Source organism: Perognathus longimembris, chromosome 10, assembly GCF_023159225.1.
Source record: "Perognathus longimembris pacificus isolate PPM17 chromosome 10, ASM2315922v1, whole genome shotgun sequence".
Lineage (NCBI taxonomy): Eukaryota > Metazoa > Chordata > Mammalia > Rodentia > Heteromyidae > Perognathus > Perognathus longimembris.
Genome location: NC_063170.1, coordinates 11,962,594 through 11,979,460, shown reverse-complemented (window position 1 = coordinate 11,979,460; position 16,867 = coordinate 11,962,594). Strand labels below are relative to the sequence as shown.

At 45.4% G+C, this 16,867-nt stretch overlaps 1 protein-coding gene across 1 annotated transcript in view; it reads left to right on the top strand.

The window, feature by feature from the left end:
* Window positions 1-16,867, top strand: part of Cdh1 (cadherin 1) — a 66,192-nt gene that overhangs the window by 38,009 nt on the left and 11,316 nt on the right. Inside the window, 5 exon segments of the mRNA XM_048355245.1 lie at window positions 8,194-8,414; window positions 13,655-13,798; window positions 13,941-14,096; window positions 14,983-15,127; window positions 16,647-16,822. Of these exon segments, the coding sequence (XP_048211202.1) occupies window positions 8,194-8,414; window positions 13,655-13,798; window positions 13,941-14,096; window positions 14,983-15,127; window positions 16,647-16,822 (842 nt within the window).

Genomic DNA, 16,867 nt, shown 5'->3' with positions numbered 1-16,867 from the left:
ACAATTCCATAAGTTAGGTTATGAGTACAATGTATCCTGGGCCTTGGACTCAGGGCCTTAGCACTGTCCCTGGCTTCTTTTTGCTCAAGGCTAGCACTCTGCCAACTTGAGCCACAGAGCCACTTCTGGCTGTTTTCTGTATACGCGGTGCTGGGGAATCGAACCCAGGGCTTCATGTATGGAAGGCAAGCACTCTTGCCACTAGGCCATATCCCCAGCCCCCCATTATTGTTAATTAAGGATTATTTATGGCTTCTCTTCTCCTTCCTCACTTTTAAAAAAAAAATTTTTTTTTTGGTGCCAATCCTGGGGCTTGAACTCAAGACCTGGGTGCTGTCCCTGAGCTCTTTCATTCAAGGTTAGCACTCTACCACTTTGAGCCACAGCTCTACTTCTGGTTTTCTGGTGCTTAATTTGAGAGAAAAGTCTTAAGGACTTTCCTGCTGGGGCTGCCTTTGAACTGTGATCCTCAAATCTCAACCTCCTGAGTAGCTAGGATTACAGGCCCGCACCACCAATGGCTTGTCTGCCTTTGTTCCTTTTTTGGGACAAGAGTTTTGCTGTATAGTCCTGGCTGTCCTCAAACTCCTCAGTCCTCCCATGCTTGCCTCTTGAATGCTGGGATTACAAACCTGTGCTACCACGCCTAGCTCTAATGTGTCTTTTTTTAAACCATGGGACTTTGACTCATGGGGTCCTCTTCAAATGAAACCCTAATAACTATATATTTTTTGCTGTTTCATCAAGATGTGATTTACGCACCATCCAATCTATCCAGTGGGGGTGAGATAATTTTTATAAATGTGCACAGCTGTTTGTCACACCCTCATGCAGTTTTAGATTTCTGTCACCTCATGAGTTTCCTTGGACCTGCTTACTGTTTTTGGTTTTCTAGCATATTCACATATGTGGAATATGTAGTCTTTTATGGATGGCTTTTTTTTTTTTTTTAATCTGCCCTAGTATGCTTTTTTTCCCAAGTGGAAATTGAAGGCCTGGAGAGGCTTCATGGCTGCATTAGGGTCAAAGACCCAATCACTCCTCCCTTAGGCCTCTCTCCCACCTGCTTTCTGTGAGGGGGTCACCGGAGTTGAGAGAAGGGACTCAGCTATGTGACATTCACAATAGGGGGCCTTCTTGGCCTCTGAAGACCCCCTGAGAGAAAAATGGTCACGTGGCACTCCTGAGATGGCAGCATTTGTTCTTTCTAATTAATACTAAACAAGTTCCAATGCTGCCTGAGCCACAGGAATGTTCCCTGGGCTATGGCCCATGGGACTAACCAGTTGGCACCTCTGTATTTAGGTAGGGCAGGGTGTCTGTGTGTTAGGCTGGCATCCTGAACCAATTTGGCATGGAAGTCCGAGCCCCTCTGTTGTCTTTGTTCCTTTTGAGGAAGCCGAACAAGTCTCCCCCTTATGTGAGGTAGAGCCCAAGTCTCCTTCCCTCCTCCTCTAGGAGGCCCAGGGGCCCTCCTTGCTGTAATGGAGTTCAACTGCTTCCCTTGGTATTCTTGGAGGCAGAGTCTTGAGTCCAAACTGGCCTCCAATACATGATCCTCCTGTTTCAACTTCCCAATTGCTGGGATTACAGGCATGTACCACCACACCCATCTACTCTTCTTGATAGGTAAATCAAACTGAGATTAAGTGTCTTTTGGGAAATTAAAATCCAGTACCAGGTGTTGGCCTGAGCAAGGAAGTAGCTCTGGCTTTCCCAGACCTCTGGCGTTCCTATGGACCTCTAAAGGCCCAATCACAACCGGGTGCCCATGGCTGTTGCTTGTAATCCCAGCTACTCAGGAGGCTGAGGCCTGAGGATCATGGTTCAAAGCCAGCACAGTCAGGAAGCTTTGGCTCAAAGTGATAGAGACTAATCTTCAGGGAAAATGCTCAGGGACAGTGCCCTTGCATCCTACTCAGGCAGTGTTCAGTGTTGCCATCAGATTCCAGGGGTGAATTTAGTAGAGTTAGTGACTTTGTTCTGGGCGAGGGCCCTTGGAGGAAGTTCGGAGGAAGAACTTGAGAAGCTTCGTGCAGAGCAACTTTGGGATTTCCTGGGAGCAGCTTGTGAAGAATGGGTGCACAGGGGACAGGTATTGGGAGCACACTACATGCTGGGAGCCCAGGCTTTTAGACTTTCTTACCCAGAGTTCTCAGTTGCAGGTGCACATGTATAATTAGACACCTACCAGGGCTGAAGAGGTCAGTGCACCCAGTGAGTCCAAGCTTTCCTTTTGGGGGGGTTACATGGGGTCATAATGGGGTTTGAACTTGGACTCACACTTACTAGGCAAGTACTCTGGACCACTTGAACCAAAGCCCATTTTGCTTTGTTTATTTTTCAGAGAGGGGCTTATGTTTTTGCCTAGAGCTCTCCTGTAGCTGGTATTACAACTGTTCATCACCATACCTGGCCTATTGATTAAGATGAGAGTCTGGGTAACTTTTTGCTCAGGCTGACCTCAAACTACAGTCTTCCCGATCTCCACCTCCTCAGTTGCTGGGATTGCCGGCAGGAGCCACCACCTTAGATGTCTATCTCCTGTCCAGCATGCCCCAGATCCATATCTAGGCAAACTAGAGGCCAAGTTGTCCATGCCTCATATTTTTTAAAACATACAATCTTATCTTTCACTACTTAGTAAGGCTACAATGTTTACTAATTTCATAGCCTCCATCCAAGGTAGACACTATCTCAGAAAATGGTCAGCTTGGGCAGACTGATGGGAGCTGTGGCCCCATAAAAGGAAAAACTCCCACCTAAGTAAACAAGGCTGTCTCTCTTCCTTTCATCCATGCATTAAACTCCTGGTCTTTCATTTTCCATGTTTAAGTTAGAAACTGCCGGGCTGGGTACACAATGGCAAGGGAGCCCCTAAGAGTCTCAGAAAGTTCTCTGATCTTCCTCGGGAAGCCCTTGAAACCCAGCTAAGCGCAAGAGTTCCTGGTGCCCGCCGTGGGCGTGGCTTCTGATGAGAGGGAGACCGTCCTTCCATTATGCCCCCCTTTATGTGTGGCGTGGGCAGGGCCCCCGCTTTCAAGTCACGGCTTCTCAGGGGCTGCATTCCTCCACTTAGAAATAACTTGGCTCCGCTTAGCTGACTCTGCGCGTGCTCAGACGCCAGCGTCTTCTGGAAGGAAGGCTTCTGAGAGGGTTTGGTTGACACCCACTTGCATTCCAGTTACAGGGTGCCTGGAGGTGGCATTGTTGGTGGCCTGTGGTATGCTGGAAATCCTAAGGAAAGAATGTTGCTGAAGGCTCACAGCCCACCCGCCCTGGACCAAAGGCTTCTCATGAACTTGGCTTTCACTGGGATCTGACTTTAAGGCATCTCTTCCAGAGTTTTTTCTCTTGAAAGCTACTACTTCTGCTTTCAGGCTTTAGGCTGGTAGTTGTGGTAGGATCACAATATTGTGTGTTAAAGATCCTTTCCGAAAGTCATTCACTACTTTTTTAAATTAAAAACCAAAAACAGTCACTACTGCCACCACCACCAAAAAAGAAACTGCACCAGGCTTGATGACCCACATCTGTAATTCTCACTACTCAGTAGTCTGAGATCTGAGGATCACAGTTTGAAACCAGTCTTAGCAGAAAAAGTCCAAGAAACTCCATTTCCAATTAACTGACAATAAACTATAAGTGGAGCCCGGCTTAAGTGGTAGAGTACCTGCAGAGCAAGCACAAAGCCCTGAGTTCAAATTCTAGATAATGAAAAGATTATTTTTCAAAAGTCATCTAATTGTAACTGCCAACATAACAATACCAAGATTTGTAAGAAAAATGAGTGTGAATTTTTTTTAACTGCCTCCAACGGCCTACCCCAATCCCACTTCTTTCAATCCTGCTTTGACTTTTTCCTATTTTGGTTTTCTTTTAGTTCTTATACTGGAGATTGAGCCCAGCACCTCACACCTGCTAGGCAAATGTTTTACCACTTGAACCACACCCCCAGCCCTTTTAATTTCATTTTGAGATAGGAGATAGGGTGTTCCTAAATTGCCTAGGCTGTCTTTGAACTTGTGATCCTCTGCCTCAGCCTCTTGAATGGCTGGGATTATTGGCATATGCTACCAGGCCCAGCAATAGGGTTGTTATGTTTTTTGGTGAGCCAGTTCAGCTTCTGCACTTCCCAGTGCATAATTTAGGGAAAAGAAAATGGTGCTAATCATGTCTCCCTAAGGGGTGAATGGCAGGGATTGAATCAGAAAATTTGACACAAAAAATATATGGCAGAGATGAAGGTAGGTTTAGTTTGAGGCCAGTCTTGAGACTGGCCTGGGCCCAAAGGATGAGACTGCCTGAAAAATATGTAGAAGCAAAAAAAAAAAAAAAAGGATGGGGGTGTGGCTCATGTGGTAGAGTTCCAGGCTAGCAAGCTCTAATGCTCTGAGTTCAGTCCCGAGCACCAATGAATGAATGAAAGCATGCACAGGGCAAAGACCCGGCTTGATGATAGAGGCATGAAGCATAATCAAGATCGTGAGTTCGGAGACTGCATGGGTTCAAATCCCAGCCCTGGCACTAGCTGCTTAAGTTTCCCCAAGTATAAGAGACTGCTGGGTGCTGGTGGCTCATGCCTGTCTGTAATCCTAGCTACTCAGGAGGCTGAGATCTGAGGATCGTGGTTCAAAGCCAGCCTGGGCAGGAAAGTCCATAAGACTCTTATCTTCAATTAACCACTAGAAAACCAGAAGTGGTTCTGTGGCTCAAGTGCCACAGTGCCCAGGCCCAGAGTTCAAGCCCCATGATGACTACCACCACCAACAAAAAAGAAGAGGCCAACAAGAACTCCAGTCTCAGTCTGGGATTTAGTGAAACACTTTGCAAAGCCTTTAAAGAGGGCCTGGAGCCATGGTCAATGTCTGCACGTGTCAAGGGGTAGTTGAAGCTTTTAGAGGGGAGTGATGATGATGGTAAAGTTACTGAGCTGTTCCATTTAAGAGATTGCCTGTGGACGAGAGGTCTTAGCTCCTGTATTGGGGTTTGATTTCGGTTCCCTGTGAGCCTTCTTTTTGTTTTTATTATTATTTAATTAATTTATTTTTGGTCAGTCATGGGGCTTGAACTCGGGGTCTGGGCACTGTCCCTGAGCTCTTCAGCTCAAGGCTAGCGCTCTACCACTTGAGCCACTGCGCCACTTCTAGTTTTTTGGTGTTTAATTGGAAATAAGAGTCTTACAGACTTTCCTGCCTGGGCTGTCATTGACCCATGATCCTCAGATCTCAGCCTTCTAAGTAGCTAGGATTACAGGTGTGAGCCACCAGCATCTGGCTTACAATGTGTCTTGGTCAACGTCATTCCTTCCCTTTATGTCCCCTGGCCTTCTTTTTTGGTAAGTAGTTTTCATTACAAAAATGTCCAAATCTGACTCTGGTTTCCCCCAGGTCTCCCACTGGCCTTGGGCAGAGTTCACCCAGCCGAGCCAGCCTGGAGAAGGCTGTGGAGGCGCCCAGAGTCCCCTTGCTTTAGCTGGAGAGTCCCCTCCATGGCTTTTTCCTGTAATTTCCATTTATCAGCCCAGGGGATCCAGTTTTACAGAAAGGTAATGAGTCTTAATGAGCACCTGGAGATTCAAGTTGGGACTCCCAGTCACCCTCACTCTGTCACTTCTCTAAGGGCGAGGCTCTGCCACCACTAACCAAGTCCTTGAGGCTGCCACCCCAGGACAAGTGTCAGCATGTTTGTTTTGCCTTTCACTGATCAGATCTGTGCTGGAAGGGCAGGAATCTGGGGCAGCTCTTGTTCCCCACTTATCAAGCTCCCAAACACAGCCAAGCACCCCATTATGCTGGGTGGGGGTAAGGCTCTTTGCCAAGCATCTTGGTATGCTGGTTTTGAAGAGAAGTTCCTAGTTCCATCTTAAAGGATGCTGCCGTCTGGTAAAGACTTGGCTCCACTTTGTTCTGAGTGTGTTGAGTCCTGGTTCCTGTCTTCATTGAGTAAACTTCCTGTCCTTTCTGTCTTGTCTGCCCAGAAGTATGGAAATAATCATCTCTTCTGCCCACTCTAGCTCTGCAGCTTACAAAATGTGATCATATCTCTCTCCTGGTTCATTTCCATGAAACCCTAAGAGGTAGGCAGCCTTCTTATTACAGTGGAGCAAAGAGAGGTCCAAAAAGGTTAAGCTATTGGTTCAAGGCTACCAGTAAAAAGGTGACTGAATCCCAGTGATAATCTCCTGGCAATTCTCTTGAGACCACCTCTTCTCCATGTCCAACTCCTGCCTCCCACCACTACTGATGATCAAAGCTAGGGCTTTGTGCATGCTCTACCACTAGAGCCATACTCCACCCCCCCCAGCCTTTTGTATTTTATTTTTGAGATAGGCTCTCCCTAACTTTGCCCAGGTGATCCTCCTACCTCAGCCTCTCTAGCATCTCAGCCTCCTGAGTAGTTAGGAGTGCTGGTGTGAGCTGTACTGGGTTTGTCGTTTTTAACAAATCGGGAGGGAGAGTCAGGTTGGTGATTATAGGAAGGACCCCCTCCCTTCCTAGGCTCCACTTCTTCTAGGTGTGGTCTCCATTTATTTGCCAGGTAGGAGACTCCCTGCATCACGTGGCCTCAGATCTCTACTGTCTTCTAAGTATAGTCCAGGCTTGAGGCTGGGGTGTAACTTAATGGTAGAGCACCTGCTTGGCATGTGTGAAATAGAGCCAACCATGTGGGTAAATGGCCCACATTGAGGGTGCCCAGGAGGTTGTAGATCATATTGGCTTCACACCTGGGGGATTCTCTTGCTTCAGCTTCCCAAGTGCTGAGGTAATAGGTATATGCTACCACAGTGCGTGCCACTCCTAGGGCTTAAATTCTGGGCCTGGGCTCTATTCCTGAGCTTATTTTGCTCAAGGTTAGTCCTCTATCACTTGAGCTAAAGCTCCATTTTGGGCTTTTTTGTTGCTTATTTGGAGATAAGAGTCTCACAGACTTTCCTGCCTGGGTTGGCATTGAACTTCAATCCTCAGATCTCAGCTCCTCAGTAGCTAGGATTACAAATGTGAGCCACCAGCACCCAGCATTGACAAGTCAATTTCTTAATCTTTTTGAGCCTCAGTTTCCATTTCAACATGGGACATCCACTGGCCCTCAGATGTAGTCTTACTTTCTCTGGCTGGACCTTTGGCTTCATACATGTGTGTAAGAGCAGCCTCTGGTGGAAGAAATGGAAATGGCAGCCCACACATCCTGGGCTTGGCATTTTGGCAGAAATTGGATCCTCCTGAATGTGAAGGTGTCTGGACTCGTAAAATAGGCATAACAGCAGGAATTTTTTTTTAAAAAAGAACACATAGGCTAAAATAGAAATGTCATTGGTGGGATGAGAGAGGCTATTGTTTGAAAGGGAGAAAAGCAGGCTGATTTCTGAATTTCCTTAGAATGAGCTATTTTTTCAGCTGTTTCCTCTGCCTGCAAAGTTTTTTTTGTTAAAATCTCTTTAATTAAAAAAAAATGTTTCTATTTTTTTTTTTTTAAGAGGCAAGGTCTTGCTATGTTGCTTAGACCTTTAACTCTGGGACCCAATGATTTTCCCATCTCAGCCTCCTGGATAGTGGGAACTACAGGTACTTTACACCATGCTGGGCTTGGGAGGCTCTTAAAGAAGGTTTCTTAAAAGGTTAGGTCTTGTATATTTCTACCTCGAGAGGCCTGTGTTCACTGTCCAATGTAAATTACACCTTCTCCAAACTGCCCAGCTCCCCTCTGCCTCACCCTTTTACTGTTTGTTTTTTTAAATTATTATTATTATTATTATTATTATTATTATTATTATTATTACTGCCAGTTCTGGGGCTTGAACTCTGGGCTCAGGCCCTGGCCCTGGGCTCCTTTTGGCTCAAGACTAGCACTTTATCCATTGAGCCACAACACTACGTGTGTGTGTGTGTGTGTGTGTGTGTGTGTGTGTGTGTGTGTGTGTGTGTGATTAATTGGAGATGAAAGTCTCATGGCCTTTTCTTCCCTGGCTGGCTTGGAGCCATGATCCTCAGATCTCAGCCTCCTGAGTAGCTAGGATTCTAGACAAGATAATGTTTTCACTTGGGAAGTGGGTGAGAAAGAAATCAGCCTCCCACAATGAAGGGTCACCCTCTAATTGCGAAGAACTGACATATGCCTGGTTTGACTTGGAAACAAAGGTCCTTGTCCATACATCTGTTCATTTTCCTAATCCCTGTGCTTTCTGTCCTGCAGTGAGTTTTGAAGACTGCACTGGCCGGCCAAGGTCAGTCTACTTGTCTGACGACTCCCGATTCAAAGTGACCACAGATGGTGTGGTCTTCGTCAGAAGGCCTCTACAGCTGCATAAAACGGAGATCAGTTTTTTGGTCCACACCTGGGACTCCACCTACAAGAAGTTCACTGTCAAGGTGACATTGAAGGCAGTGGGACGCCACCACCATCACCACCACCATGTATGTTGGGCTGTTTCTTTCTCTCTCTCTTTTTATTATAATTTTATTGTTGTTATTAAGGTATTATACAGAGAGGTTACCACTTCATAAGTCAGGTAATGAGTACGTTTCTTTTTCTTTCTTTCTTTCTTTTTTCGGCCAGTCCTGGGGCTTGAACTCAGGGCTTGAGCGCTGTCCCTGGCTTCTTTTTGCTCAAGACTAACACTCTACCACTTGAGCCACAGCACCACTTCCGGCCTTTTCTGTTTATATGATGCTGAGGAATTGAACCCAGGGCTTCATGCATACTAGGCAAGTACTCTACCTCTAAGCCACATCCCTAGCCCCTACATTTCATTTTACTTTCCCCCTGCTTCCCCCTTCTACCCCCACCCATAAGTTAGGTCATTTTCCACATAGTGTATACTGACTAATAGGATTGCATTTGTTCACCTTCCTCCCTTCCTCCCTCCCCTTCTGTGTTCCTTCCTTTGCTCTTCCCCAAAAGAGAGAAAAACAATGAAGCAAAAATAAATATCACCACTAACACCAACCAGAAAAAACTCCCTATGTTTCCGTTTCCTGGAAATATTTTCAAGAAATTATTTTAAATGTTTAGAGAAGTTATACCTTTATGTTCCTCCCCTAAAGGTATCTCCTTTAGTCTGACTGTGTGTGTGTGTGTGTGTGTGTGTGTGTGTGTGTGTGTACATGCACATGTGCGCACGTGCCCAGAGTGTCTGTAGTCCTAGGTTACCGTGTCATTCTATTTTAGATCTAGTTTTTACATATTAGAGAAAACACGCACCATTTCTCTCTGAGAATGCTTACCTCACTTAGCATGTTTTGTTCTAGGTCCATCTATTTACCTGCAAATGACATAAACTTCTTTCTAATGGATGAGTAAAATTGCCTTGTGTATAGGTACCACATTTTATGAATCCACTCATCTACTGTAGGTCATCTGGGCTGTTTTCACAACTTGGCTCTTTGGAATAGTGCAGCAATGAACATGGATGTGCAAGCGTCTTTACTGCATTCTGACTTGTAATGCTCTGGGCAGATGCTTGGGAGTGGTATGGCTGGCTCCATAGGGAATGGGCTGTTTCTTACTTTTTTATTTGCTGGTTGTGGGGCTTGAACTCAGGATCTGGACACTGTGCCTGAGCTCTTTTGCTCAAGGCTAGCACTTTACCACTTAGAGTCACAATGCCACTTCCAGTTTTCTGCTGGTTTAATTGGAGGTAAGAGTGTCACAACTTTCTTACCTGGGCTGGCTTTGAACCGTGATCCTTAGATCTCAGCCTCCTAAATTGCTAGGATGACAGGATGACAGGCATGAGCCACTGGCGCCCAGTATGGAATGGACTGTTTCTTAGTTCACTATTTCTTTCAGGCCCATCTACATGGCTCCATGGACATTGGACTGGGTTCTTGTGTTGGGGCTCTGGGCACTGGGATATTGAGCAGCATCCTTGGTGTACCCTACCAGTTATGACAGCTAAAAAGACTTCCAAAGCCATGTGTAGCTACTTAGGAGGCAGAGATCAGGAGGATGGTAGGTACAGGCCAGTCTAGGCAATAAGTTTATAAGACCCAACTCAACCAATAAAAGGCCAGGTAGGGTGGTTAAAGCCTGGATCACAGTCTAGGCTGGTTCCAATATAGATACAATACCCTATTCAATGGAACCAGGTAAGCGCTGGTGACTCAGTCTTGTAATCCTAGCTACTCAGGAGGCTAAATCTAGGGATTGTGGTTTGAAGCCAGCCCAAGGTGAAAAGTTTGTAAGATTCTCATCTCTAATTAACCAGCAAAAAAAGCTTGAAGTGAAAGTATGGCTCAAGTGGCAGAGTGCAGCCTTTAGTGAAAAAGTCAAGGGAGAGCCCAAAAGTCCCAAGTTCAACCCCCAGTAGTAGCACAAAAGAAAGGAAGGGAGGGAGGGAGGAAGGGAAGGATGAAGGGAAAGAGGGAGGGAGAGGGAGGTAGGAAGCAAATAAGGCTGGACATTTGATAAATGATAGAGAGCCTGCCTAGCCAGTGAAGGCCCTGAGTTCAAATCCCAATTACCCCCCACCCCCTGGAAACTTATTAGATACTATCACTGCCCTGAAGCCTTTGCAAAATCCCCCTAGTTGAGGACTGTCTGTGTGTTGAGTGTGGCGATTAGGGAGTACAGGGCAGTGGGTGAAGATACAGGCCTTGCCTTGCTACTGACCCCAGGTAAACCCCTGGGGGAATTACTTTACCTGTCTCGGCTTGTGTTTCCCTGTCTGTATAAAATGATAGCAAGGACATGTGAAATGCTAGACACACACAATTGGTATCCATAGGGCAAAGGTCCCAGAAGCCTCCTTATTCCATACAAACATCTGGATGTTCAAGTCCCTTCTATAAAATGGCACAGTGTTTTCATATACGCCACACACATCCTCCTGTGTATTTAAATCATCCCTATTAATTATAATACCATCATTCCAATTCATTGTCTAGAGAAGAATGAGAAGGAAAGAAAACTTGTATGTTCAGTAGAGAATTTTTTTTTTTTTGAAATAGGTTCTTGCTAGGTAGCCCAATTTTGGCATCAAACTCAGGATCCTACTGCTCTAGCCTTCCAAATGCTGGGAAACAGGTGTCCACCATCATAATTTAAAATTTAAAATTAATCTACAGTTGCCCACAGATTGGGGGGGGGGCAATGTAATAGATGCTCATTTATTGTTAACTGTTGATGTCATTTCCTGCCTTGAGGCTGGATGAAATGAGAGGTGCTTTCTCTGGTCATTTTATTCTTTGTATTCCTCAGCAGAGGCCTTCTTGGTAATGAAGGGGGAAGAGCCAGTGGGAAGCCTCTGACCCTTCTAGACTATCACTTCCCCATTGTTTTTAAGACCCATTCGGTCTGTCACTTGAGTCCTGCTAGATTGGCTTTGAATGGATGGATGTGTGGCATTCTAAGTTCTTGGCAAGAATATTTCTGGAGGTTATTCCCCAAAGACAAATGCCTTTGCCAGTTTTGTTTTGTTTTTTAGTTGTTGTTGTTGATGATGATGTTTGTTTTTTGGTCAGTCATGGGGCTTGAACTCAGGACCTGGGCACTGTCCCTGAGCTTTTTTCACTCAAGGCTAACATTCTGAGCCACAGTTCCACTTACGGTTTTCAAGAGGATAATTGGAGATAAGAGTCTCAGGGACTTTGATGCCTGGTCGGGCTTCAAATCATGATCCTCAGGTCTCAGCCCTCTGAGTAGCTAGAATTATAGGCGTGAGTCACTGGTGCCGGCCAGCTTTTAACCAGTTTTAAAGCTGTTCCTGGGGGGAATGAGGGAGGAGGTAACAAACAGTACAAGAAATGTATCCAATACCTAACGCATGAAACTGTAACCGCTCTGTATATCAGTTTGACAATAAAAATTAAAAAAAAAAAAAAAAAAGCTGTTCCTATGGCACTTCCTACCAAAATGTCTCTCCTCGGAACATTCTAGTGCCTCAGACACATGGCTGTATTTTTAAGTGCAAAGCCTTTAAGGGTGGGTCCTGGCTTGTTTTTCCTGAAGACTCTTAACCTTCATGGAATGGAATCATTCTGCTGGTAGGATGTAGGTTTCTCCCTGGTGTCTTTAGAGCAGAAAAAGGAGGAACTTGACACAGGTCTCCAATGGCTCCATCGTTCATGTGAGTTCTGCAGGGAATTCTTGCTTGGCACCTGGCTTTGGAGAAGCAGGGCTGAGCCTTGCTCTTCTCCCCACCCTACCTCTGCCTACTGGTTTTCCATTTCTGCTGTAAGTTGAAGAAGTTCAAAAGTAACTGTTGTGCCCAGTGAGAAGACTGCAGTCCTGAGGAGCCTGAGTTTCTCCTTTCCCTTCTGCCCAATTGTCCTCAGACCATGGCAATTGTGAGACAGGGTCTCACTATGTTGCTTAAGCTGGCCTCAAACTCTGGATCTTCCTGCTTCAGCCTCCAGTGGTACATGCCCATACCATTTTACCTGGCTTTTCTTCCCATGAGCTATGTTGGCTGCTGAAACTCTAGTCATCTCTTCTTAATTCTGTTTGGTTAGAAGGATAGAGAGAAAACAAACATATTGCTTTGCTATTTATCTTCATTTCTTTTTCTCCAAGGGTAAGAAATGTTGATGGAATTTTCATGCTTATGTTGTGTTAGCCAGAATTCAGCCTCATCATGTTCACATCTACCTACAAGTGTAGCATTTAAAAAAAAACACAAAACACAACACATTTAAGCAAGGTGTGGGCCTTGAACTTGCTTCGCTTGCTTCACAGCTGATACTCATTGCCACTTGAGCCATACCTCTACCGCCAGCTTTTTGCTGATTAGTAGGTGGTAAGAGTCTGCTTGGACTGTCTTTGAACCTCAATCCTCAGATTTCAGCCTCCTGAGTAGCTAGTAATACAAGCATGAACCACTGGCCCCAATTTCTAATTTTTATGTTTTAAATCCAGAATAAAGCCTGGAAACGAGGCTTGATCAAACTTAGCAAACCAGTGCTCATGAGTAAGTATCTTTATGTCAGGGGTGGATGAGAGATGGAAATTGCCTCTAGAAGTTTTACTGTTACCGCTAATCACCTTAAAACACTTAAACAATTTTCTTTGTGTTTTCCTTCCATCTCAGTTCTCTTATTTCCCTGAGTGTGCAGAAGGTTGTGCTTTTTTTTTTTTTTTGGCCCATGAAAAGTCTCAAAGGGTTCTTTTAGTTCCTATCGCAATAGTCTGTTAGAAGAAATAGAAATCTTACAGATATGACAAAATAAGATTAAGAGGTTTGTATTGATCACAAAGTAGTTCTTAATATCAATTTCCAAAACGTGTGGCTGCTAATTCCACTTGGGGGAACTATATCCCTTAGGAAAAACAAAAACAAAAATAGATTGAAAACACCTCAAGCTATGATTATTCAAGCAATTGAAGAATGTCTCATTTTAAGACACTTAATGGTATATAATTTGCAACAAAATCCTAGCACACATGAAGCCTCGGGTTTGATTCCGCAGCACCACATAAACAGAAAAAGCTGGAAGTGGCACTGTGGCTGTGGCTCCAGTGGTAGAGTGCTAGCCTTGAGCAAAGGATGCCCAGGCCCTGAGTTCAAGTCCCAGGACTGGCCAAAAAATGGGGGGGGGGGCTGTTTTTGTCTATTACAACCTTGCATTTTCCTCCAGAGACTGGAGACATTAAGTAGCTATGTTGGACTATATATCTCCTGAATGACCTCATTTTGTTTCTCCTCCTTCTCTTTTAGGACCTTGCTCCTGAAAACAAGACACAAGTGCTCACATTTCCCAGCGCCCACCATGGTCTCAGAAGACAGAAGAGGGACTGGGTTATCCCCCCAATCAGCTGTCCAGAAAATGAGAAAGGCCCATTTCCTAAAGATCTGGTGCAGGTAGAGGAAACCATTTTCTTTTTCTGGGACGAATATGGCAAGAGGCTGACGGAGGAAAGAGAAGGGCACGCCCACTCCCCCCCGCCCCCCATGTCCGGATCACTCCTTACCAGTTTTCTTCCTTTCTGATTTTTGTCTTCAGATCAAATCCAACAAGGACAAAGAAACAAAGGTTTTCTACAGCATCACTGGCCAAGGTGCTGACAAACCCCCTGTGGGTGTGTTTATTATTGAAAGAGAAACAGGATGGCTGAAGGTGACAGAGCCGCTGGATAGAGAACACATCGCCAAGTATGTTGTGAGTATCTCTTGGAAGCTTGTTTATCATGTGGTAACAGCTGTCTAAAACTTGGTCAACTCATGATTGGTCAGACACTCTGGACAGGGGTGGAGCTTAACTTAGCATCTCTTGACATCCTGATGAGGGGAAAGGACAAGAGAGCCTGGGAGAGTAGTATAGGGTTGTGCGCTCTCTCTCTCTCTCTCTCTCTCTCTCTCTCTCTCTCTCTCTCTCTCATAAGAGAAAAAGTCGAGGAGTGTTTTCCTATCGTGTACCAGTTTAGGGCTAAGATGTCAATATGTTGTTGGGGTTGGAGGAGGGATGATGATATTGGGGAACAAAGTCTTGTTTCTGAAAATTGATAACAATATGAGCTCAGGGGAGAGTGTTTTAGGCCTTATGTTTATCACTGTTTTTTCTTTCTTTTTTGTTTTTTCTTCTGCTACTGGGCTTGAACTCAGGGCCTGGGTGATATCCTTTTACACTCAAGGCTGGTGCTTTACCACTTGAGCTACAGTTCTACTTCTAGCTTTTGGTGGTTAATGGAAAGTAAAAGTCTTCTGGATTTTCCTATCCAGATTAGCTTTGAACTGTGCTTCTCAGATCTCAGCCTCCTGAGTAGCTAGGATTACAGGCGTGACCCACTTTTCCCCCTAGTCTTGACACCTGGGTCTTCATATGGGCCATGTGAGGTCTGACTGGGGAGGCCCTGTGCTCTTGCAGCCCATGGGTCTCAGTTGTATGATCTAATTGAAGCAGCAGCTCATATCAGAGAAACACCCCACCCCCCACCACCGTTGGAGCTCCTCTCAGAATGGGAAGAGCTGCTTTGGCCAGACCCCCCCTCCCCCCTTCTTCCATCTCTTCTCCCTCCAGGGCCTAAGCAACTGGCTCTCTCTTTCAGCTCTACTCTCACGCCGTGTCATCCAATGGGGTGTCAGTGGAGGATCCAATGGAAATCGTGATCACAGTGACAGATCAGAATGACAACAAGCCCGAGTTCACCCAGGCAGTCTTTGAGGGCTCAGTCATGGAAGGAGCTCTTCCAGGTATTTCCAATTACAAGGAGCCACACTTATTCGTCAGAAATCAAAGGGTTGGCACTAGAGTTAGGACCAAGGGTCACTGAAGGTGACCTTTCATATGGACAGATGTTTTGGGGAAGCTACTGTGTATGTATGTGGAACATTCTAGCTACAAGAAGATACACACAATAGGAACAGCTTAAAAACATCCTTCATTAAAGAAAGAAACGATCCTCGCCTAGCACCTTCAACCCCATACAACCCTTTTCTCTCTCTTATTTTTTCCTGTGTCATCACTGGGGCTTGAACTCAGGGCCTGGGTGCTATCCCTGAGCTTCTTTTTGCTCAAAGCTAGCACTCTACTATGGGTGAGTTGTGGGACTTGAACTCAGGGCCTGGGCACTGCCCCTGAGCTTTTTGTTCTACCACTTTGAGCCACAGCTTCACTTTCAGTTTCTAGGTGGGTTTAGTGGGGATTAGAGTTTCACAGCCTTTTTCTGCTCAGGCTGGCTTTGAACTGCCTGGGCTGGCTTCAAACTACAATCCTCTCATCTCAGCCTCCTGAGTAGCAAGGATTATAGGCATGAACTAGCACCACCAGCTCATTTTCAGCTTTTGATAGGCAGTTAGAGATAAGAGTCTCATGGACTTTCCTACCCAAACTGATTTCAAACCACAAACTTCAGGTCTTAGCCTCCTGTGTAGTTAGAATTACAAGCACAAGCCACCCATGTCAGGCTTTCCTGCTAATTATTTTTTTTAAAATCTTTATTGTTATTATAAAGGCGATCTATAGAAGAGTTACAGTTAAGTAAGTCGGATAATAAGTACACTTCTTTTTGGACAATGTGCCCCTTTCCCTCGCTTTCTCCCAGTCCTGCTAGTTCTTAAATGAGTTTTAGAACTGGAGCCATGGTTTAAGTGGTAGAGCACTAGCCATGAGCAAAACACTGTGCAAGGATGGGATTCTGCCCTGAGTTTAAGCCTCAGTACTATCTCTCTCTCTTTCACACACACACACACACACACACCACACAATATTATTTAGTGGTGTTCAAAGCCAGCCTGGACTACATAGAAAAACATGGCCCACCAAAAAAACCAAACAAACCTGAAAATAAAAAACCCTCTCCAATTTTACTTAGATACTAATCCATTGTTAGTCATTGATTATGTATGGTTTTGTATTTTTTTTCCTTCCACCTTGAAGATAGTGATCTCAAATGACCTTTAGTAAAATGGGGCCTGAGACGCTATTATAGAGAGTTCTGGAAGTTTTCACATTCAGTTTTTTATTCCCAGTGCTCCTCCCCTCCCCCTCTAAAACTGGTAAAGTCCAGTTCCCCACCCACAGCTAATTTGTTGTGGTGATGCCTTCTGCTCTCCCAGCGTGTTGGTGTGGATTTGAGAAACTAGGCCCCATAGCTGCCATAGCAAAAGTCTAGGGATCCTGGCGTGTCACTCGGGACAGGGATGGGTCAGCAGCTCTGAACAAATCCCTGCATGGGGCACTGTGTGTTCAAGTCTCCTGTGGTGTCTCCAGGCACCTCCGTGATGCAGGTATCCGCCACGGACGCAGATGATGACGTGAACACCTACAACGCCGCCATCGGTTACTCCATCCTCAGCCAAGAGCCAGAAGAGCCCGACAGGAATATGTTCACCATCAATAAGGAAACGGGGGTCATCAGCGTGTTCACCACTGGGCTGGACCGAGAGGTAGGTCTGGATCTGGTGGGAGGAAAGGCAAATGTTTTTAGTTTC